Raw genomic sequence first — 24,953 nt, forward strand, 5'->3', positions numbered from 1 at the left:
TCCAAGAATAGAGAAAAAGTATAGACCAGCACCAGCAGATCCTACCTACATTAAGGGACATCTACCATTGGACTCTTTAGTAGTGTCAAATGCACGTAAAAGAGCCAATTCCCAGACTTCTGGTGACACACCCTCGCCTGACAAAGAATCAAAAATCATTGATGCGTCAGGGAAACGGATTGCTGCACAAGCAACAAACATATGGCGCATAGCAAACACACAAGCCTTACTCTCACGCTACAATAGGGCTCACTACGACCAACTAGAAAAGTTAATGGACCATCTACCAGATCAATACAAAGATCAAGCAGCAGAGCTCTTACAGGAAGGCAAACTAGTATCTAATGCCTCCATTAAATGCGCACTAGATGTAGCTGACACAGCATCTAGGGCAGTTAACACCAGTGTTATCCTCAGACGTCATGCATGGTTACGCATTTCCGGTTTCAAACCAGACGTACAGACTACCATCCTCAACCAGCCCTTCAATCAGAACCAGTTGTTCGGGCCAGAGGTAGATAATACACTAGAAAAAATGAAAAAGGAAACAGACACTGCTAAGTCTATGGGTGCATTACAATCTACCCAGACTAGAGGTTCTTTTCGTCGCTCCTCTTATAGAGGAGGCTCCAAGCAGACCGCCGCAGATAACACGTCATCTTTTAAAACACATACACAAACCTCCTCCAATAAGGGTTACTTTAGAGGAGGGTACAGAGGCAACAACAATAAGGGAAGAGGTAGAGGTAACAACAACAACCGCTCCTCTTCCACTCCCAAACAGTGACTTCCCTCTGCCTCCCCTACATCATTCCACACCCGTAGGGGGCAGAGTATCACAGTTCCTACCTGTCTGGGATTCCATCACAACAGACAGGTGGGTAAGACAAATTATCCAACATGGCTACTGCCAAGAACTCACAGCAACCCCCCCCCCCCCCAAACATACCACCCTAGGCAGCGTCCAATGTCCACAGAACACATAACTCTGCTTCAACAGGAAGTTCTAGCACTTCTACAAAAAGATGCTATTCAAGAGGTCCCCTTACAGGAACAAGGAACAGGAGTCTACTCCCTGTATTTCCTAATACCCAAAAAGGACGGGACATTAAGACCGATCCTCGACCTCAGGCCCCTAAACCACTATATTCAATCAGATCATTTTCACATGATCACTTTACAACAAGTACTCCCATTACTACAACAGGGAGACTTTCTGACAACACTAGACCTAAAGGACGCCTATTTTCATATTCCTATACATCCTGCGCACAGGAAGTATCTAAGATTTGTCATACAAGGACAACACTATCAGTTCAAAGTCCTTCCATTCAGAGTCAAAACAGCACCACGAGTGTTTACAAAGTGCTTAGCAGTAGTAGCAGCACATCTCAGAAGACAACAGATACATGTCTTCCCTTACCTCGACGACTGGCTCATAAAAGCAAGATCGTTCAACCAGTGTGTACAACACACAAAACAAACGATTCAAACATTACACGACTTAGGGTTTACGATAAACTACACCAAGTCGCACCTAGAGCCTTCGCACGTTCATCAATATCTAGGAGCTACCATAGACACATCAGCTCTAGCTTATCCCAGTCAAGCCAGGATTCAAAGCATTCAGAGCTTGGTCTCACTTTTTCATTGCCAACACTCTCTTCAAGCCAGAGTGTTCATGAAACTAATAGGCATGATGGCGTCTTGCATCTTCATAGTTCCTCACGCAAGACTGCAAATGCGCCCACTACAAGAATGTCTAGCACAACAGTGGAATCAGGCTCAAGGTCAGCTCACAGACCTGGTGTTGGTAGACAGCCGTACATATCGCTCTCTACAATGGTGGAACACCAAAAACTTGACAAAGGGACGGCCGTTCCTAGAACCTGTTCCACAAATAGTGCTGACAACAGATGCATCCCTCACAGGATGGGGAGCCCATCTCCTGCACTATACCACACAAGGCCAATGGAACAGCCAACAAAAACTGCTCCACATCAATCATTTAGAGCTGATAGCGATTTACCTAGCACTCAAGACTTTTCAAGTACAAGTTCAAAACAAAGCTGTTCTAATCCGGACGGACAATATGACAGCTATGTACTACATACAAAAACAGGGGGGGGACACACTCTCTGCAACTGTCCCAGCTTGCACAGAACATTTAGAGATGGGCCATCCCTCAAAACATACACCTGACTGTAGAACACCTTCCAGGAATTCACAATCAGATAGCAGATCTGTTGAGTCGTCAATCACAACAGATTCACGAATGGGAGTTGCACCTACAGGTTCTACAACCATTCTTCCAAATGTGGGGGCACTCACAGATAGATCTGTTTGCCACCCACAAACGCAAAATGCCCAACCTTCGCCGCCAGGTTTCCACACCCGCGGTCGGAGGGGAATGCAATATGGATGAATTGGTCAGGCAGATTTGCGTACGCTTTTCCGCCTCTCCCACTCATTCCACTAGTAGTACGCAAGCTCAGACAACAGTCTCCGAAACTAATACTAGTGGCCCGACCATGGGCACGCCAACCGTGGTTCACCACACTACTAGATCTCTCACTGGTTCCACATCAGAAATTACGGCTCACGCCATCCCTGTTAACACAGAAGCATGGAGAAATAAGGCACCCAGAACCAAGCCAACTGAATTTGGCGTTCTGGCTCCTGAGGTCTTAGTTTGGCTACTTAAATTTACCACCAGAATGTATGAACATAATTAAAGAAGCTAGAAGACCCACCACTAGAGCATGTTATGCTGCTAAGTGGAAAAGATTTGCAATATACTGTAACAACAATCACATTAATCCATTGGATGTTTCCATCCAAAATATAATTTGTTACCTTCTACACCTACAAAGGTCCAACTTGGCTTATTCTTCCATACGACTGCATCTAGCAGCAATTGCAGCCTATTTACAAAATAGACAGCACCTATCTCTCTTTAGAGTACCTGCGTCAAAAGCAGTTATGGAAGGATTAAAACTAATAATCCCACCTAGGTTACCTCCTGCACCAGTATGGAACCTGAACATTGTCCTTACAAGACTAATGGGACCTTTTGAGCCTTTACACAGGTGTGAATTGCAATTCCTAACATGGAAGACTGCCTTCCTTGTTGCCATCACCTCTCTCAGAAGAGTTAGTGAAATACAAGCATTCACAATAGAAGAACCATTTTTTCAGATACACCCTAACAAAGTGGTTCTTAGACCTAATCCAAAATTCCTGCCAAAAGTGATTACTCCTTTTCACCTTAACCAATCAGTAGAGTTACCAGTGTTTTTCCAAAAACCAGACTCTGTTGCGGAAAGGGCTCTACACACCCTAGATGTTAGAAGAGCTCTTTTATACTACACAGACACGACTAAATCCTTCGGAAAGACAAAACAACTATTTGTATCTTTCTGTTCCCCACACAAAGGCAATTCCATATCTAAAGGAGGAATTGCCAGATGGATTGTAAAGTGTATTCAAATATGTTATCAAAAAGCTAAACGTACACTAACAGTTCCTCCTAGAGCGCACTCCACTCGCAAACTAGGAGCCTCTATGGCTTTCTTAGGAAACATACCACTAGAGGACATATGTAAGGCAGCAACATGGCCTACCATACACACCTTCACTAAACACTATTGTGTTGACGTGCAAGCCAAGCAGCAAGCTGCAGTAGGCCAAGCTGTCCTTAAAACACTATTTCAGTATGCTGCAACGGATACAAGCGACCACCGCTAGGGGAGACACTGCTGCACAATCGTTGCTAAATGTACAATCTGCAGCTCATATGCCTCGAACGTAATATGCTACTTACCAGTATGCATCTGTTCTTGGCATGTAGAGCTGCAGAATTGTACATGCCCTCCCGCCTCCCCGGGACTTGTATCCGTTCCAGTACTCATCTTACTTAGATGCACACGCATGGACATCCTTTCTCTTTACTTCTACTAACTCCATCATTTTCCATCATGGCGAAAAACAATCTGAGGATGGAGTCGATGACCATGCGCAGTATTGTCCAAGGGAGGAGTCACCTATCTTGTGACTACAAAGACTTCTTCCAAGAAGAGAATAACCACCTGCAATCATCCGAGCCCAACACCAGGTGGCGATCTATTGCTAAATGTACAATTCTGCAGCTCTACATGCCAAGAACAGATGCATACTGGTAAGTAGCATTTTCCATAAGTATAGGAGCCCTGCTCCCAAGAAACTAGATCCTGATTCCCACAACGAACCTCTGCCCAACTAGAAGGAGAAGAAGAAGCTGGAAGGACTGGCCTGCTGTCTGCCTTGCTGAGGAAGGAGAGGAGAAGACTTATTGTAAAGACTTTGCTGACTTGTGCTTGAAACTTTCACCAAGGGCTTGATTGAGCTTGCCCCCTGATCTGAACCCCAGGACTAGTGGGTTCTTTGTGCCGTGGCTCATCTGCAACGGAGCCGTGAGTTCCTCCCGCCGGAGGCAAGACTGCGCCCCCCTCACCCCCTCCTAGAGTTGTGGCACTCTGGAGCGGCCCGCCCTTTTACCCGTTGAGAGCCTCGCTCTGCTACAGAGTCGCTCTCTGCCCCTCGGCTCAGGCCGCCTGCTCCTCTGCCCCTTCTCATCATTGGAGTGCCTGGAGTGCTTGTCTGCCCCCTCCCGCCGGAATCCTGGTCTTTACGAGCGCACTCCCAAGCCTGGACGGCCGCCCGTGCGTTGTGATCGCACCCGGCCGCCCCGCCGTGCCCTCTGACCTGTGGAGAGGCCGCGCCGCACATCGAGGGAATCCACCCCCGTACGGACCGTACCGGAGGTCCCCCGTGCCGCACCCGTCTTTGGGAACCCGCCTGCTGCCTTTACAGACCCCAAGGTACACCCCGTGACCAAAGCGCACCAACCCGTCTGCCTGCCTGGTAGTCCGAGTCCAGCGTGAACGTAGCGCACCATCACGAACCAGCACACCAAGGGCTTGGGGCCCACAACGTTTTATTTCCCCGTTCTCCCTGTACGCCTTTGCAGTGCCCAGTACGCTCCCCGCTGCCCCGCTGACAGCCTACGGCGCGTACCCGGCCCGGACGCCTCCTCCTTCGCATCCGAGTGCGAGTCGCACCAGAGCCGTGCGACTCATACCCTGCCTTGGGATCAGCCGCGCCGTACGCGGCGCACCGCGAGAAGCGTGGGTGTCAGCAGGACTCCGCTGCTCGGCCCGTACAACGCGCAGGAAAGCGCTTCGAGCCGCACAGCCAGCCCGACCCGAACCCCAGTGCTGGGAAGTGTGCTCAAGGAACTAACAGAACTATTTTTAAGAGGAAGAGACTAGAAGGAAGCAGCTTACAATCCAAAAGAGAACTTGCCATTATTTTACATGCTTGTGGCTTAGCTAAAAACGTTATATTGGTCTTGTGATAAATTCATACCTGCATAGATATATTTTTACATAAAGAAGACGTATTTTTACATAACCACAGCTTGGTGTCCAATTGTGGGGGAATTGATATATTTACTGTGTGTGTGATTACAAATGCTTAACCCAAGAACGCCTGAAGATTAGCCTTGGCTGCTCACGCCACGCACCTAGAGGGTGAGCAAGGGTGATTCTAAAGGGGTCATCCTTCGCCACCACAACGTGTGTTGTATGGTTTTTGCTGTAGTCTTCCCCTTTTTGTCTCCCTTTTCTTCTTATCTAGGTCATGATCTTCTTGGTGGTGTCATAGGCAACTACTGTGCTCATTTCATAGAATGCACCCCCCCCTTCCAGATCTTTCAGTGGGCCAATGTTACCCCTTTTTAAAAAATATTTACCATCGTGCACCACACTATCACCACTTCATTTTTGGTCCTGAAGAAACGCTAGTGACCCTTTGGGCCAGCTAAGGCGTGAAACATGTCGACCTCATTAGTTACCTGGGCACATTACGCCTGCATTGGTAACCCCGAACCTACGGGTTCTTTTACTCTACCAAGGTTGCCTTTTCATTAAAGGTTTCTTGGGTACACCCTTAGGTAGTTTTAATACTCACTACACGCACAACAGCACTCTTTTTCTAAGGACTCTACCCACACACCCACATGCACCTGATGGCAGTTGTCTAAAAGAACTCCGCCAAAGTGACCCTTCGGGGGACCCGTAGAGCATTGCACCGCCGGCCCGACGAGGAGCACCCGCCCAATGATGAAGCATGACCTCATTTGGGGTGTGTGAGGGCAACATGAGACAAGATTTGTCTTTCCCAGCACTTCCCCTCACTCCAACCACTGAGTCCGTGACCTACCACTTCTCTTCTGTCTTTCCACACTTCGCCTAGTCGGAACAGTGCCCTCCTGTTGTTGTTGACCCTCTGTCTAGTGTTCCAGGTGGGATTGGATTCTCTGCCTTTTTTCCTGTGTTGTGGACAGCCTTGTTTGTCCTGCGTAATTCTCCTCCTCTCTTCAGGCTGGTCCCACTTCTTTTCGTGGGTCGGTTTTGTCTGGAACTGCCTCTCTTTAGGGGTTGTTCGGGATTTCCCTGACCTTTGCCTTCGTCTTGTGCTTGGCTTGGTTTGGGTGCTCAGCTTCATGGTACTTGCCAGCTGCGGCTGTGCATACCTGCTCTTTTGGTCCACAGCCAGGGGCCTTGGCGTACGCCCTTGCCTGTTCTGCTGGAGCCTTGCACGACTGCGTCGGTCTTCTCTCGTCTGCCCTTCTTGACTGTGGAAATGTTCCTGCCTTGCCCGCTGACTCATGGCTAGTGCCGGTACAGCTGTCGTCTTCACTTGGGTGCTCTCCTGTGGAGGGCCTTGCCCCATTTCTCCTTAGAGTTTGGGGTAACTCTTTCTTGCTCGGTACTCCTCTGCTGTTATTTGTCCCTCTGGGGCTTTCTGTTGGAGGTTCCTGGTACCTTGGAGGGACTGGGGATGTCCTGGCCTCCCCTTGCCTCGTCCTTACTTACTTCTGCTTGGGTGGGGCTGGGCTGCCCTTCTTGCCCCATGCTACATCCCCTTCAGGGGACCTGTGTTTCTTCCTAACTGGGGAGGTTCTCTCGCACGCCCTCCTCCCCTCTGGGTATAGCTAGGGTATCTATTCTACTTTAAGGAATTTGCGGCTAGTAGCCTCTATCAGATGAACAAGTTACTTACCTTCGTTAACGATGTATCTAGTAGAGACGATTCTACCCGCAGATTCCTTCACGACCCGCCCTTCCTCCCCGTTCTGTGGGGACCTTCAGCTTGGTTTTCTGCACTCGCTCCCTTCCGGGTGGCTTGTCTCCTGCGAGTGTCCGCTTCACTTCTTCCCTGACGGGATGCTTTGTTCAGTTTGATTGTTCCACCTCTTACTTGCTAGTACAAGGTCGGTTGTTTCATGTGTACTTCTGCATCCCTACACCCTGGTTCTTTCCAGTGTGGGGGCCTCTTTACTCTTCTTACCTTTTAATTGCTTGGAGTTTCTGCCTCCTCTCCAGTCCTCTGAGTTGGGGTATTTTGGCTATACCTCAGCCTTAAGCTCCTTCCGGGAGATACAGCATTCCTTGATGGGGTTGTCTTGGGGTAATTTGCTGTTACTCACCTGTTCCGGACTTGCTGCCCTTCACTGTTGTGGCTTGTGATTGCAGACTCTCTTCGTCTGCTAGGATGTTCCTCACATGTTTTTCTGCCTCAAGGGAGGATGTCGCCTTAGCTTGCAAGGTTGCTCCTCAGAGCGGTGCTCTGCTCTTTCCGTGCTATGGCTTTCAGTACCTTAGTGCCTAACATTTTTCCAAATGGTACAGTTCTTCTCCTTTTGTTTCCTCCCTTTTTCTATTTTCACTACTTTTTCGCACACTGTTCCCATACTCTCCACAGTTTTGTTGTGATGTCTCCGCGTTGTGGCGCGTAAAATTTCTCCAAAGAAAACTGACGTCATCGTGCCAGAGTGGGGCTTATGTGACCTCGCTGACGTCACGCCTGCGGACGATGTCAGGGCGGAGTCACGTGGTACCGCCCCCGTCGTGCAGAGATGATGTGACAAAGAAAAGTTTCTGGATCCAGTCTCATGCCTGGGGATAATTCTATGTTCACGAATCTGCGGCTAGAATCGTCTCTACCAGATACATCGTTACCGAAGGTAAGTAACTCGTACATCAAGGTTAGGAGAACCAAAACACCACTTTTAGTGTAAATTGAAACTCTCACTAGGTCCTGAAGAATTGCCGCTAGATCACTCTGACATCCTGGCAAGAAACATGTTGACCACATGAAGCTGAGCGCCGTATCATGACACATTACATCAGGTAGTCGCCACTTTTGTCTGGACTTGCATTCCCTGTTTTAACCCTGCACTGTCTACTGACCCCCACTTTAGCACATCTACACTTTTTAGGTTCCTCACACCCATGGCATCATAGGGTAAGGAATAAAAGATCTCCGCCCAAGAGCCCCTCATAGGGGGCCCGTCAGGTATTGCAACGCCGATCTGACGAGGAGCATGCCCTATGATGAAGCATGACATCCAGCTGGCTGGGTCTGAGAGGGCCCTAATTCTGAAAGGAGGGATTCCCCTTTCCCGACTTTCTTAACAGGACAACCTATCGTCTTTTCGGTACTCTCTCTCCCTTCCTCCTCCCCCTTGCCTGCATAGGAACTGCATACCCTTTTTTGGTTTGGACATTGACTGGGCATGTATGCTGGACCCAACAAAGCCCATAGTCCCCTTTATTTGGTTTGATGGTATTTTGGCAACCAGGTGTCCCTCTGCCCAGACTGTATATGCATGCCATTTGGATACATTTATGACATGATGTGATTCCAAGAACATTGACTCTCTTCCTACACTATTATCCCAAGTGTTATTGTTTGTTTTTCACTGGCCCTTAAGGGCTCTGGTAAGGGCACTTTTAATCGTTACGTGATAGCAATTTCGACTTTAATTTGCTGGACTAACCTTTTTAATAAAGTCACCTGTTGTGACTTGTTTTCTCAAGGGACTAAAACATCTGTTTCCCCTAAGGCCATTCATAATGAGGCATCAGTCTGGTATTAACGTTTCATATGTGCATGTCCTTCGAACCATGCACAACTGTCTACTCTGGTTACTAATCATAAAAACGACTTTTCTACTGGCCATAACATCAGCCAGAAGTGTCAGCGAACTACAAGCACTCTGTGCACTGTTCATTGGGCATGTCACTGTGAGAATGGAAAAGTTGTGCAGAAACTGTCCATCTCACTATAGATAGCGCTCTCCATAAAAATCTGCTATGTATTGGCCAAAAAACTACCCCCTGAGGGTATGCATGCTCATTCCACTAGAACCGGGGCTGCGATCTCCGCATTTGCTCGTGGAGTTCCTGTCCTGGATATCTGTAAGGCAGCAGCATTAGGGGTCTTTACACACATTCACCAAACACTACTGCCTGTACAGTCTCGTCTATTGTGACAGGCACTTTTCCCGCTCAGTCCTACAGGATTTTTTGGACCAATCTGTTCTCAGACCTACCTCCCTGGAGGTCCTGCTTTGGTATCTATTCTGAGGTAAGGATTCTGCGGCCATAAATGTCTATCAGATGAACAAATCACTTCACTTCAGTAAAACCTTCTCTTGTAGAGAATCTGTCTAACTGCAGATTCCTTACCGACCCTCCCATCTCTATGAATTGATTTCATCATAGGGCAACCCTTATGGGAGCCATAATGATGCACACCAGTTCATCAGCATTCTTTGGGGCTTTATGCTTCTGTCTTGGAAAAGTTGTGAATAGAAACTGAAGTACACTCATTGGTGTGGTGCCTTTATAGGCACCACGCACATCACATCCAGTGCAGACCATGCTGACGCTGAGACTAACAGCGCCACCTACCAGCACAGAGGGTTATTGCTCAAGAATTACTGGATCCAGACTGACTCTTGGGGATAATTCTACGGTAAAAATCTGTTGCAAGATAGTCTCTACCAGATATGGTATTACTGATGGTAAGTAACTTGTTCTTTCTACCCTGTTCATATACACCCTGCACCAGGACTGACCTCTGCATACTGTACTCTGTTTTAATGCACAAAGTCAGTCTCATTTAGGCGAGGGATGCCATTGAATTAATGCTGGACCTAGCGATAGTTGAAGCTACCCTTGTGCAAAAGGAGTGAGGGAGGAGGTGGGTTGGCCTATTCTGGACCTCATACCATTGAAATCCTTTTTGAGGTAAGACCAGTCCAAAATGCACCGGCACTTTTCCCTGTGATGAATTGTGGCGACTGGAAGGGCTTATAACATGGCTATCTGAAAGAAACAGGTTAGTGTTCGATTCCTTACCTTAGAATATCCCCAGGCGTCAGACTGGATCCGGAAAGTTTTGCGTAGCAGTACCCCTGCCCGTCGGTAGGCGTCATCTGCGGCTCTGCGTCCATCGCCAGCGTCGTGGTCGCCGGTATGACGTCGTCGGAGTACTTAGATGCCGCCCTCGAGCGCTGACGTCAGTTCTTCTTTTTTCCACGCCAGCAAGCGCGGATCCGGGAAGAGCAGTACTCAGAGTAAATTTTTTACTAACTTTTTCAATCTCTTTTGGATCTTCTCGAGTTGATCCTCGACTCCGGTGCTGATAGGGATACCCGGGTTCAAACCCTGCGACGACTGTAACCGCTTGATGTCGATTACCGACCCCCACCGTCGGTGCCATTACTGCCTCGGGCCGACCACGATGACAAGTCGTGCCCCGACTGCCGGGCCGTGACGTCGAAGGCTAGGCGGGAGCGGTCCCGTAAGCGCCTCAAGCTCCGGCAGTCTGCCCTGCGCCGCTCTAGGTCCCGGTCCAGGAGGAGGTCGAGGGACCGGTCGCGGGTCACAGTCATCACAGTTCGGGGAGTCAACACTGTGATAAGTTGGCCAATGTGAGAAGTTGGCCTGATATATGATGCTCACTAGTTCTAGTGATCACCTTGTATCAGTCCAAACAACCCTTATGGTGATTGGTTGTAAGTCAACCTTAGAGATCAGCTATCCTAATGGTAGCATGGACAAAGCAGTCTTAGGCTAAACTCTTTTGGCATGTGAAGCCAGCTGTTTTACCACAATATAACCCCTTGAATACCAGATGAAAGGACACCACACAGGTTGTTATGAAAATAAACAGTATATTTATTAATAACAAAACCTCTGAACTCTTTATGAGGTCAGAGGGCTAAGCACATGACAATCTCTTCCGAAAAATATGACAAGTTGCACAAAATTACAATGGTGCCCTAGGGGCACGACAAACCATATACTAAGTAAGTTGAATGTGACAGTCGATAAACGGAATGGAGCTGTCCAGAGGCTGTAGGATCAATGGGACCACGCTACACTAACTTCAAGTAAGTAATAGGAGGCCCACGGAACGCGTGTGCAGAGTGTGAACTCACACGCAAGATGCGTAACAACGTCTATGGACAGTACAGTTCAAGTTAAAGGTAAGTACGGACAATCCTGACTAGGTAGGACAACAACGACTGTGGAATTGGACACTAGGACAGTTAGACTACCCTTGAGCACCGAAATGCTCTCGTTACCTCACCCACGGGCTGCGGGTGCATAGGTGCCAAAGTGTGTCGGGTTCTCGCGTTGAAGTCAATGGAGCCTGAAAGAAAAGATGCTGCAGGCGACCAGGAGGAAGATGTCCGGTGCGATCCAAGGGTGGATCGGTGAAGAAGAGGACCTGAAAGCAGAGGGGTCAGTGTTCAAAGTCACTAGCCAGTGACCGGTGTGGAACCAGGAAGGAACCAGGTGCTGTCGTCGCGATCAGGTGAAGAGTGGACGCTTGACTCTGCAGCCACGTGGACCAGGAGGTGTCTTCGACGACCAGGATGGAGGCACGAGCTGTCCCACGCAGGCTCACGCTGTCGGCGGTGTCGGATCCGGGATTGGACTCAACAGGCCTTGGCAAAGGCAACCCACGCGGTGAAGGGAAAAGACGTCTGGTGCGGACTAGGAGAGTCCGGGGTGCCCCTCTTTTGGAAGGGAGCAAGGGCCAGTCTGGAGCAACCAGACCAGCAGCAAAGATTCAAGGGTTCGTCGTCTAGGAGGCCACTAGCCAGCCGGCAAGTGACCAGACAACGCGTCGAGCAGCAAACAAGCAGAAGGGCCCCACGCAGATCTCGTGGATGCTGGAGGGCTGATCTTCGGTGCAGGGGCTGCTTGGGGCTGGGGCTTCTCAGTCCCCAAAGCACTTGGTCGAGTTTACCTCGGGAGTCGTGCTGGAAGCGAAGTGCAGGTTCGTTCAAGATGGCCGGTCCCACGTGTCTCGTCGCACCCACGGGTCTCAGCTTTGCTGCAGATGTGAGTTGAGGTCGGAGAGGTCTGGGAATCCGGGTCTCGTCGGGCTCTGAAGTCTGGATCCTCGAGGGGAGACGACAAAGTGAAGCCGCTGGACGCTTGATGGTGCCTGCAGTTGCAGGGTGGACACTCCTTGTCCACAAGGGAGATTCTTCAGTCTTCGTGGAGCAGAACGTCGAAGGCCAGAGTTTCTTCTTGTTGAATAGTTCAGGATAATCTAATTTGGAATGGGACCAGCTCCTAACTTTATTCTCCTAAAGGGGGCTGCACTACTGACTAGGTCCCTCCCCTGGGTGGGACCAGGAAGGGGGGTGGCTACACCCCCATCCTTTGTCCGGTTTCCCGCCAGAGCTGGGGTAGGGATGCCCCAGCAACTGGTTTGAACCGGTGTATGCACAGGGCACCTTGTGTGCCCCAGGCATGTCTCATTCCTTTCAGGCCTCCCTACCTCAATACACAAAATCCTGTCTGGGGTGGTGCTAGCAACTCCCAAGGCAGGAAACCCTTTGTCGAAGCCATCCTCGCTGGAAGGACTCCCAGCAGCAGGAGGTCAGACTTGTGTCTGTGGTGGCAGCATCCATTTTGTGATGCCAAGGCTCGAGTTAACTTTAACCGGGGTTGTTGTTATTGTTATTGTTATTGTTATTGTTATTTTTGATTTGTAACGCGCCCAATCACCTGCAGGCCTCTAAGCGCTCGGAAATCGATGGTGCAAACAACAACTTTAGCAACACAGAGAGACTCACAGTTACATACATGTCGTGTCCCTCTAGAAGGGTGGAATGCTACCCCCGTCGCCAGAATTGGCGAAGGGGTAGTATTCCAAATCGTATGACACCTTACTCGACATGTTTTGATAATGTTATACCAGAGTTAGCATTTAACCGCGAGGTTGATAATGCACTTAAGAGTATATGGTATAGCGTTATCATGGAACAGCTATTAGGACTTGGTTCTGCAAGCTGCAAACGGGCTCAGCTCATGCCAGAGCACCATCTCACATAATTCCAAGCACTCTGCCTTCAGGATTGATAAGGCCTTCCATAGGAGTGACTGATAGGAATATATGTGTCCATTTTGGGGTTAGATATAGGTGCTTTGGCCCCGGTGCCGTCGACGACTTCAGTCCCGATGCTGCAGGGCACCTCAGGATCCAGGCCTGGATCCGTGACGACACCGGTCGACCTTACGACACCTCCATCGGCGCAGTCACCAAGGGTGTTGCCCCCGACGCCGTCCCCAAACCCCACCCCGGTCCGGATCCGGAGTCAGACCGGCACCGTCTTCGACGCTGATTGGTGAACCCTACACCGACGATCCGGCTCCATCATTTATTCCTGACTTTCAGGAGATGGATGACGAGGGGGATTAGGAGGGGTCTGAGGACCCTCTGGCACTGCAGTGCCAGTTAAGCCAGGACTGGGCAGACGAACTGGGGGAGGCCAGTGGTTTAGACACTTCGCCCGACACTGGATTTGTCTCCCCTCCTACCGTGGCTACGAAGGAGGGGGCTGCTTACAGCGTGGTGTTGACTAGGGCAGCCAAGGCCTTGGCTCTTGAGCTCCCAGTCGAGGCTGTGAGGACTAACCTCCTCACTGAGGTGCTCAAACCGCAGGCAAGCTCCTCGGAGCCTCTCCTGCCGTTCAACGAAGCCCTGGTCCAAGCCCTCTACAGGCCTCCCTGTAGATCGCAACGTGGTCCGACGCCACCGCCCGGCTCCGGGCGACCCCAGTTTCCTATCCGTTCACCCCACCCCGGAGAGCCTGGTAATCCAGGCATCAACCTCCCAGACCGCATTCCCGACCGCCCCTCCGGATCGGGAATCCAAAAGGTACGACCAGTTCGGCAAGAAACTGTTCTCCTCACTGAGTTTGGGGTTGCGGTCTGTCAACACCGCCTGCCTTTTGGGCCGTTACTCCCACTCTATGTGGGATACGGTTGTGGAAGTGCTGCCACATTGCCCGGCGGAGGTCCAGGCAAAGTTTACCCAAGCCCTTGCAGAGGGAAGGGATGCAGCACGCTATTCCATTCGGTATGGACTGGATAAAACGGACTCGCTAGGCAGGGCGATTGCAACGACGGTGGCGGTTTGCCGCCACGCCTGGTGAGGTCCGCCAACTTTTCGGGCATGTCCAAGCTTCCCTTGTGGACATGCCCTTTGATGGCCGTCGCCTCTTTGGCGACAAGGCGGACAGTGCGCTGGAGCGTTTCAAGGACTCCAGGGCAACGGCCAAGTCCTTGGGCCTCGGCCTACGCCAGCAAACGTACGCCTTTCTTGGCCAAGGAAGGGGCGCTCCCTCACACCCTGGTAGCCACAGGCCGCAGAGCCAACCTCAACGCGGTTGCGGACGTGGTAACTGCCGTGGCGGTGCCGGGGGACACCGGCAAGGTCAGTCCAAACCCGCCCCCAGCATCTGCCTCAAAATCCTCCTTGTCCAAATTTTCAGGCCCATTCGATGCCAGTGGGGGGCAGGGTTCGCCATCACCTCCTTCACTGGCGCTCCATCACATCGGACAGGTGGGTGCTGCAAATCGTCTGAAGGGCTACTCCCTCCCCTTCGAGGCGACCCCTGCAGCCATGCCACCGCAGTACCACTGTATGTCGGGGGATCATTTGCAACTTCTCCAGGAGGAAGTTACGGGCTTCTTGGCCAAGGGGGCCGTAGAGCGCGTTCCTGGGCCAGAAGTAGGACGTGGTTGCTATTCCCACTACTTTCTGGTACCCAAGAAGGGCAAAGGAGGCCTACACCCTGTCTTGGTCCTACGGAGCGTCAACTGCTTCCTCCAGAAGGAGAAGTTCAAGATGCTGACACTGGCTCAGGACCTAGCTGCCCTGGACCCAGGAGACTGGATGGTAGCGTTGGACTTGCAGGACGCATATTTCCACATCCCCGTCCTGCCGGCCCACCGGCGTTACCTGCGGTTCACAGTAGGCCACGAGCACTTTGTTTATCGTGCTCCCCTTTGGCCCTACCAGCACCCCACGGGTGTTCACGAAAGTGATGGCGGTGGTCGCAGCTCATCTGCCCAGATTAGAGGTTTTAGTCTTCCCCTATATCGACGACTGGTTGTTGAAGGCGGGCTCGCCCCAGACAGTCGTCTCTCACCTCCAGACTACGGCTGACCTCCTGCACTCGCTGGGGTTCTCCATCAACGTACCGAAGTCACACCTGTGCCCCTCTCAGAAGCTCCTTTTCATCGGAGTGGTTCTGGACTCAGCGCGGTTTCGGGTTTATCCCCCCCGAACAGCGGGTTCGGGATATTCAGGCTCTGATTCCGATCTGTCAGCCTTTATCCCGAGTCTCGGTCAGATTGACGCTGTGGCTCCTGGGGCTGATGGCCTCCTGCATCCTTCTGGTGCATCACGCCGGGTGGGGGATGTGTGATCTGCAGTGGGACCTGAAGTTTCAGTGGGCACAGCATCAGGGCAATCTGTCCGACCACGTCCGGATCTCGGAGGACACTGCAAAGCAGTTGCAGTGGTGGCTCACGAACCGCGATTGGGTCAGAGGCATATCTCTCTCTCTACCCCAACCGGAGCACGTCGTGGTGACCGATGCTTCCCTCCTGGGATGGGGGCCACATGGGAGAGAGGGAGGTCAGAGGCCTCAAGTCTCCGGCGGAGTCCCGGCTCCACATCAACCTTCTGGAGCTGTGTGAGATCCGGCTTGCACTGAAGGCATTCCTTCCCTCTGTCTGGGGAAGTGTAGTGCAGGTGTTCACGGACAACACCACCACCATGTGGTACTGCAACAAACAAGGCGGGGTTGGGTCATGGACCCTTTGTCAGGAGGCTCTGCACCTCTGGACATGGCTGGAACACCAGGGCGTCACCTGGCAGGTTCCCTGAACGCCAGGGCGGACGAACTCAGCCGCCGGTGCATGATGGATCATGAATAGCGTCTGAACTCGGACGTGGCGCAAGGCCTCTTTCAGCAGTGGGGAGAGCCTTGGCTAGATCTATTCGCCACCGAAGAGAACGCGCAATGTCATCAGTTCTGCGCTTTGGAATTTCCAAGGCGGCACTCGCTAGGAGACGGTTTTCGTCGCGAGTGGAGCTGTGGTCTATTGTACGCCTTTTCGCCTATACCACTTCTGCCCAGAGTGCTGAGGAAGATCAGGCGCGACCGGGCACAAGTCATCCTTGTGGCTCCGGACTAGGCACGAAGATACTGGTATCCCAAGCTACTCAGTATGTCTGTCGATACCCCAATTCGTCTGCCTCTTCAGGAGGACTTTCTGTCGCAGCAGCAGGGCACGGTCCTCCACCCGAACCTGTCCAGCCTCCACCTCCATGCGTGGAGATTGAGCGGCGGCAGTTGAGGCCATTTGACTTGCCTCCTGAAGTCTATGATGTGATTCTGGCAGCCAGGCGTCCCTCCACAAAATCGGTATACGCCTGCAGGTGGAACAAATTTGTGGCGTGATGCACAGCAAAGGCTGTGGATCCTCTTTCTGCCCCCCTTTCAGAGGTTCTCCTCCTACTTCTCTCTCTTGCCCAGCAGGGCTCTGCTCTCGGCACTCTTAATGTCTACCTCTCTGCCATTTCTTCCTTCTTGAGGCTTCCTTATCAGCCTTCTCTTTTCAAGTCCCCTGTTGTTAATAGATTCTTGAAAGGCATCACGCACATGTTTCCTCCTGTTCCTTTCGTGATGCCTCAGTGGGACTTGCACCTTGTTCTAACCTATCTGATGTGCGCTCCCTTCGAGCCGCTTCACAATTGCCCTCTTTGTCTTCTGACTCTTAAGACTGCATTCCTGGTTGCCATCACCTCTGCCAGGAGAGTGAGTGAGCTCCAGGCTCTATCTTCTAAGCCTCCTTTCCTTTCTGTCCATCCGGACAAAGTTTCACATCGGGCAGTCCATCACCTTGCCCACCTTCTTTCCGCCTCCGCATCCTTCAAAAGAGGAAGAGAGGCTCCACCGTCTGGACCCAAAACGTGCGCTCTCCTTCTACCTTGATCTCACATGCCAGTTCTGGGTGGACGACCAGCTCTTTGTTGGTTACGTGGGCGCGAAGAAGGGATGGGCGGTGCACAAACGGACCATCTCTCGGTGGGTCGTGTTGTGCATCAAGGTCTGTTACTGCTTGGTTAGAAGGGAGCCCCCTGTTAGGCTGAGGGCCTATTCGACTCTGGCCACGGCGGCTTCTACTGCCCTGGGTCGGGGAGTCCCCTTGCAGGACATCTGTCAGGCAGCTACGTGGGCCTCGCTGCACACGTTTGCTAGACATTACTGCCTGGACAGCCAAATCCGCAGAGATGGCTTTTTCGGCCATTCCGTTCTCCAGGACTTTCTGGTGTGATCTTGGTTCGCAGACCCACCACCGGGGTTGGTATTGCTGGGGTATCTATTCTGAGGTAAGGAATCTAACACTAACCTGTTTCTTTCAGATGCACAAGTTACTTACCTTCGGTAACGATATGTCTGTAAGAAACTGTATTTGGTGGTAGATTCCTTACCGCCCACCCATCCTCCCCGTTCTGGGAACCGATATCTAGGGTTAAGGTCATCCCTTTCAGAGCCCTAGTTTCATGGCACCAGTGTCGGTTTCTGTCATTGCTCTGCGTTCCTGGCGCGGAAAGCTATGTACAAGAACTGATGTCTAAGTACTCAGACGACGTCATCCCGGCGACCAGGACGCCGGCGACGGATGCGTAGCTGCAGACGACGCCTACCGACGCGCAGGGGTACTGCTACGCAAAACTTTCCGGATCCAGTCTGACGCTTGGGGATATTCTAAGGTAAGGAGTCTAACACTAACAACTACTGTTTCTTATAGATATATCGTTACCGAAGGTAAGTAACTTGTGCGACTGTTTTGACTACTCAACTTACAATAGTCTCCATAGTGACGGATGAGCCCTTGTTTGCTGGTCCAAAACAGAAACTTTGATTTCCCTTCCTGATTTGACTTATTTTCTGCAGATACTACATTACTTCCCTTCTGACATCCAGCATATGAAAGAGCATATTCAGCATCTGACCATGGTTTTTGGAAAAAGCTGGTAGCTGTATACCTTGGTTGACATGAAAGGGCTTCGGCAGAAATTGTGTGTTTGTCCTAATTATTGCTCTGACCTTCTGTATCTGCTGCTGTTTCAGTCCTGGGGTGTCACTTTAACAATGGTCATTGTCTTGCATTCAGGGTATGTAGTATTGGCCTGGTGCTGGGTAATAATTGTACTAGTTTGTGAAAGCATGCAACTTTAAGCTATAATAAACTAGTAATGAAGTGTGTTGTGCTAGAAGAAGCAATTATGAAGAGATGGTGGAGAAAAAAGGATCAATAAAATGTCTGAGGATTTCAACTCATTCTTGAAGCCTTCTCATCAGGAAATCACTTCATATTTTATTCACTTAGGTTGTTGAAGTATTCAAAGACATATTTGGTCAAGATTCCAGTGTGTACATGGGGACACAATCTGTTCACTCTACTATTTATAAAGTTCAGGTGGGTGAAGTAACTTTATCTCAAATTCTTTAGTTTATTACATCTAGTCTGCTGGTTTACACTAATGCTTTCAATTTAATTTCAGATTGGTTATTCCATTCTTTCACGTGGAACCTATGTCCCTCCCCCTTCTAGCGAACATCTTGCCCTCCTTCACCGTTCTCTGCAGCCACTTGAATCCATCATGAAGTGTGTGCAGATGAACTCAATGGTAATATTGGCAGGTCCTTCATCTGTTGGCAAAACCAGTCTTGTTCACCTTTTGGCGCAGCTAACAGGCCATAGGTTGAAGGTTATGGCAATGAACAGTGCTATGGATACTACAGAACTCTTGGGAGGATTTGAGCAGGTAAAATTGTTTTTCATCATTAACAGTAAATTTGGTTCATGTGTTAAAAACGTACCCTACGGTAGAAAATGTTGTTTTATATTTGTATTCTACTTTGTTTCTTTTTTAATTAAAACCCACTATAAAAGTGACACTAGAGCTCATTTAGCCATGGCATCAAATATAATAAAATATTATCCATCTCCTCTGGAAGAAGTGCAAGTGTTGGTGCATCAGCCAAGAATCCTGGAAAAGCTGTTGGTAGAGTAAATGTCCATACGAGTAAAATAGCACATGTTCAACCAAACACTCTTATATATTATGTTAGTGATTGTAGTAACTGATAGAATGGAGTCCTTAGTCTGGATGGTGATGATTACAGTTGTGTAGTTGGAAAAAGGTAATATTGCTCAACAAAGTCTTAAAGGATTTGCATATAAAACCATTGTTACATGGTATACGACTGATGTGTATGTATGGAATAGAGGAGCTATATGCCCACTTATGGAATGATTCTGGCTAAAACTACAGAAACTGGAGGTTTAAAATGTAATGGTTGGTACAACTGATAGAAAGCATTCATAATATACTCTGGAAGCCTAGGGAGCTGATGACTGCATCATTGGCTTATGGTTGTGGCTCCGCAGAGGTTAATAATTAAGATTATATATTGTGTAGTAGTAGGCGTGTGTGTGTATCTGAAAGAAACAGGTTAGTATTAGATTCCTTACCTTAGAATATCCCCAGGCGTCAGTCTGGATCCGGAAACTTTTGCGTAGCAGTACCCCTGCGCGTCGGTAGGCGTCGTCTGCAGGCGTCCCCTGCGGCTCCGCGTCGTCGGCGTCGTGCGCCGTGATGACGTCGCTGGAGTATATAGACGCCGCCTCCGCGCGCTGACGTCAGTTCTTCTTTTTTCCGCGCCAGTTAGCGCAGATCCGAAGAGCAGTACTCCGGTCTTTTGACCAAGTTTTTTGATTGATCTTTACGGTGCCGGTAGGATGCCCGGTTTCAAGAGTTGTGACGAGTGCGACCGCATGATGTCGGTCACCGACCACCATCGACTCTGCCTCCGGTGTCTGGGCGCGGACCACGACGTGGAGTCCTGCGTCGACTGTCGGGCCTTGACTGGAAAAGCTAGGCGGGAGCGGTCCCGCAAGCTTCTCGAACTCCGGTTGTCGGCCCCGCGTCGAGAGCGGTCCCGGTCCGGTCGGAGGTCGAGGGAGCGGTCGAGGGAGCGGTCGCGGAGCCGCCATGGGCGCTCCGGGAGTCGCCACCATTCCTCCGGCTCGTCAGGTAAGCACAAGAAGTCGGGGCGTCGCCATCGCACCCCCGACTCCCCCCGACGCCCGCGTGCTGCGGCCGGGGGCTCGGGTGACCCCACCCCCGCGGTCCCGCATGGGTCGCCGACGCCGTCTGCCCCACACCTGTCGGTCCCTGGGGAAGGCGCGTCGCGTGAGGAGATCGAGGCCTTCCTCATTGCTATGAGGGCGAGGTCTTCTCCGGCGGGGCCTTCGGCGCCTGCGGGCCCGTCGGTCCCGTCTGGGGGCCCGAGCGGTTCGGGTGCTCCTGCCCCGGCGCCGCCGGTGGCTCCGGCCCCGGCGCCGCTGGTTCCCTCTGGTTCGTCGCCGGCTGGTCTCCCGGCCTCTCCGGCGTCGGTTCCTGTGGGCCAGCCCATGGTACCGCCCCCGCGTGGTGCAGCGACTCCGCCGTCGGCTCCGGCCGGCGTCGGGTCCCCGGCACCGACGCCGCGCGGCGCCACCCCCCTTTCCTCCCCGACTCCGGACTCGGAGCCGGACCGGCGTCGGCCGACGCCGGACCCGACGCCGATGGGGCCTGTTGACCCCGATGTCTATATCGTCGACCCAGAATATGGGTATGGCGAGGAGGAGTATGGTGAGGGTTGGGAGGGGTCTGAGGACCCTCTATCCCGTGCCTGCCAGTACGATGTGGACTGGGTAGGTGATCTGGGTGATGCCAGTGGCCTGGACGAGTCGCCCAACCCTGGGTTTGTCTCTCCGTCCCCTGTGGCGTCCGAGGCGGGTGCTGCCTATTCGGTGGTCCTGATGAGGGCTGCCAAGGCCTTACACCTTGAGCTCCCCGTCGCGAAGGTCAAACCGAATATCCTGACGGAAGTTTTTAAACCGCAGTCATGCCCCCAGGAGCCTCTGCTGCCGTTTAATGAGGCCCTGACGGATGTCCTTCTGGGCACCTGGTCCAGGCCCGCCTCTGGTGCGCCGGTTGACCGGAACGTTGCCAGGCGTCACCGTCCCTGCGCGGACGACCCTGCCTTCCTGTCCACCCATCCCTCCCCGGAGAGTCTGGTGATCCAGGCCTCCACTTCGCAGTCCGCATTTCCGTCGGCTCCGCCCGACCGGGAATCAAAGAGGTACGACCAATTCGGAAAGAAAGTGTTTTCCTCTTTGAGTGCTGGGCTGCGGTCTTGTAACACCGCGTGCCTCTTGGGCCGCTACACCCACTCCCTGTGGGATACGGTCGAGGAGTGTTTGCCGCAATGCCCCCAGGAAGTGCGGGACAAGCTCACCCGGGCCTTTGTTGAAGGCCGGGATGCGGCGCGGTACTCGATCCGTTGTGGTCTGGACACCACGGACTCCCTGGGACGGGCCATGTCCACTACGGTGGCGATTCGTCGCCATGCCTGGCTGAGATCTGCCAACTTCTCACCAGACGTCCAAAATACGCTTATGGACATGCCATTTGATGGCAGTCGCCTATTTGGTGACAAAGCGGACCACGCGCTGGAGCGCTTCAAGGACTCCAGGGTCACGGCCAAGTCCTTGGGTCTCTCGACCCAGACCCAGCGCCAGCAGACGGGTTCGTTTCGGCCCTTTCGTGGCCAAGGGAGAGGAGGTCCCACACGTGCTGCCAGCCACGCGGCGCAGAGCGCTCCCCAGCGCGGTGGCGCCCGTGGTTTCCGCCGTGGTGGCGGTAGAGGCCAGCGTCGTGGTCAGTCCACGCCTCCCTCCGCTGCGGCATCCAAGCCTTCCTAGTCCGAGCTTTCGGGCTCACGTGACGCCAGTGGGTGGCAGGGTTCGCCATCACCACTCCCGCTGGCGCGCGATAACATCGGACAGGTGGGTGCTGCAGCTTGTCCGAAGGGGCTATGCCCTCCCCTTCGAGTCCACTCCTCCAGCCATGCCACCGCAGAACCACCGTGTGTCGGGGGACCACTTGACACTTCTGCAGGAGGAAGTTACGGCCCTCTTGGCCAAGGGGGCCATCGAGCGCGTTCCTGGGCCAGAAGTAGGGTGTGGTTGCTACTCCCACTACTTTCTGGTACCCAAGAAGGACAAGGGAGGCCTGCGTCCTATCTTGGATCTACGGAACGTCAACGGCTTCCTCCGGAAGGAGAAGTTCAAGATGTTGACTTTGGCTCAGGTCTTGGCTGCTCTAGACCCACAAGACTGGATGGTAGCGTTGGACTTGCAGGATGCGTACTTTCACATCCCCGTCCTGCCGGCCCACCGGCGTTACCTGCGGTTCACGGTAGGCCACGAGCATTTTCAGTTTATCGTGCTCCCATTCGGCCTTACCAGCGCCCCACGGGTGTTCACGAAAGTGATGGCGGTGGTCGCAGCTCATCTGCGCCGGTTAGGGGTTTCAGTCTTCCCCTACCTCGACGACTGGCTGTTGAAGGCGGGCTCGCCCCAGACAGTCGTCCACCACCTTCAGATGACGGCAGACCTCCTGCACGAGTTGGGGTTTTCCATCAATGTGCCGAAATCACACCTGTGTCCCTCTCAAAAGCTCCTTTTCATCGGAGCGGTTCTCGACTCGGCGCAGTTTCGGGTTTATCCCCCGGAACGGCGGGTCCGGGATATTCAGGCTCTGATTCCCATCTTTCAGCCGTTATCCCGGGTTTCGGTCAGGTTGACGCTGCGGCTTCTGGGGCTGATGGCCTCCTGCATCCTTCTGGTGCATCACGCCAGATGGCGGATGCGGGCTCTGCAGTGGGACCTGAAGTTTCAGTGGGCCCAGCATCAGGGCAACCTATCCGACCATGTCCTGATCTCGGAGGGCACTGCGAGACAGTTGCAGTGGTGGCTTACAGACCGCGATTGGGTCAGGGGCAGATCCCTCTCCCTTCCCCAGCCGGAGCACGTGGTTGTGACGGACGCGTCCCTCCAAGGCTGGGGTGGCCACTTGGGAGAGGCGGAGATCAGAGGCCTCTGGTCTCCGGCGGAGTCCCGGCTCCATATCAACATGTTGGAGCTGCGGGCGATTCGCCTGGCACTGAAGGCATTCCTCCCCTTTGTCAACGGGAGTGTAGTGCAGGTGTTCACGGACAACACCACCGCCATGTGGTACTGCAACAAACAGGGCGGTGTGGGGTCGTGGACCCTTTGCCAAGAGGCTCTGCGCCTCTGGCAATGGCTGGAACGTCAGGGCGTGACTCTGACGGTTCAACACCTGGCAGGTTCTCTGAACGCCAGGGCGGACGAACTCAGCCGTCGGTGCTCGGTGGATCACGAATGGCGTCTGAACTCGGATGTGGCGAGAGGCCTCTTTCGGCAATGGGGAGAGCCTTGGTTAGATCTATTCGCCACAGAAGAGAACGCGCAATGTCATCAGTTCTGCGCGTTGGAGTTTCCAAGACGGCACTCGCTCGGCGACGCCTTTCGGCGCGAGTGGAGTTGCGGTCTGTTGTACGCCTTTCCGCCTATACCACTTCTGCCCAGAGTGCTGAAGAAGATCAGGCGCGACCGGGCCCAAGTTATCCTTGTGGCTCCGGACTGGGCTCGAAGGTACTGGTATCCCGAGCTACTCAGCATGACAGTCGGTCCCTCGATCCGCCTGCCCCTTCAGGAGGACCTTCTGTCGCAGCAGCAGGGGACGGTCCTCCACCCGAACCTGTCCAGTCTCCACCTCCATGCGTGGAGATTGAGCGGCGACAGTTGAGGCCATTTGACTTGCCTCCTGAAGTCTGTGATGTCATTCTGGCAGCCCGGCGTCCCTCCACAAAGTCGGTATACGCCTGCCGGTGGAACAGATTTGTGGCATGGTGCACAGCAAAGGCTGTGGATCCCCTTTCTGCCCCTCTATCTGAGGTTCTCCTCTTCCTCCTTTCCCTTGCCCAGCAGGGCTCTGCTCTGGGCACTATCAAGGGCTATCTTTCTGCCCTTTCCGCCTTCTTGAGGCTACCTGATCAGCCATCTTTGTTCAAGTCCCCTATTGTGTTAAGATTCTTAAAGGGCATCACGCACATGTATCCTCCAGCTCCGTTCGTGATGCCTCAGTGGGACTTGAACCTGGTTTTGACTTTCCTGATGTGCGCTCCCTTTGAGCCCCTTCATTCCTGTCCTCTCCGTCTTCTCACCTTAAAGACGGCCTTCCTGGTAGCCATCACCTCTGCCAGGAGAGTGAGTGAGCTCCAGGCTCTTTCTGTTCAACCTCCTTTCTTGTCTGTTCATCCTGATAAGGTGGTTCTTCGGACCAGACCTTCTTTCCTGCCCAAGGTAGTCTCTGCTTTTCACATTGGGCAGTCCATCACCTTGCCCTCCTTCTTCCCGCCTCCGCATCCTTCAAAGGATGAAGAGCGGCTCCATCGTCTGGACCCAAAACGTGCGCTTTCATTCTATATGGATCGCACACGCCAGTTCCGGGTGGATGACCAACTGTTTGTTGGCTACGTGGGTGAGAAGAAGGGAAGGGCGGTACAGAAACGGACCATCTCTCGGTGGGTCGTCCTGTGCATCAAAGCATGCTACTCTTTGGCTCGGAAGGAGCCTCCTGTTGGGCTGAGGGCCCATTCCACTCGGGCCACGGCGGCTACTACTGCCCTGGGCCGGGGAGTCCCTTTGCGGGACATTTGCCAGGCGGCCACGTGGGCCTCGCTGCACACCTTTGCGAGGCACTACTGCCTGGACAGTCAAGTCCGGAGGGATGGCTTCTTTGGCCGTTCGGTCCTC

At 52.5% G+C, this 24,953-nt stretch overlaps 1 protein-coding gene across 1 annotated transcript in view; it reads left to right on the top strand.

Moving 5' to 3' along the window:
* MDN1 (midasin AAA ATPase 1) overlaps nucleotides 1-24,953 on the top strand; it is a 2,221,312-nt gene that overhangs the window by 943,251 nt on the left and 1,253,108 nt on the right. Inside the window, exons 41-42 of the mRNA XM_078648266.1 lie at nucleotides 18,609-18,698; nucleotides 18,784-19,047. Of these exons, the coding sequence (XP_078504392.1) occupies nucleotides 18,609-18,698; nucleotides 18,784-19,047 (354 nt within the window). The remainder of the gene's footprint in view (nucleotides 1-18,608; nucleotides 18,699-18,783; nucleotides 19,048-24,953) is intronic.

This window comes from Lissotriton helveticus, chromosome 6 (genome assembly GCF_964261635.1).
Source record: "Lissotriton helveticus chromosome 6, aLisHel1.1, whole genome shotgun sequence".
Classification (NCBI taxonomy): Eukaryota; Metazoa; Chordata; class Amphibia; order Caudata; family Salamandridae; genus Lissotriton; species Lissotriton helveticus.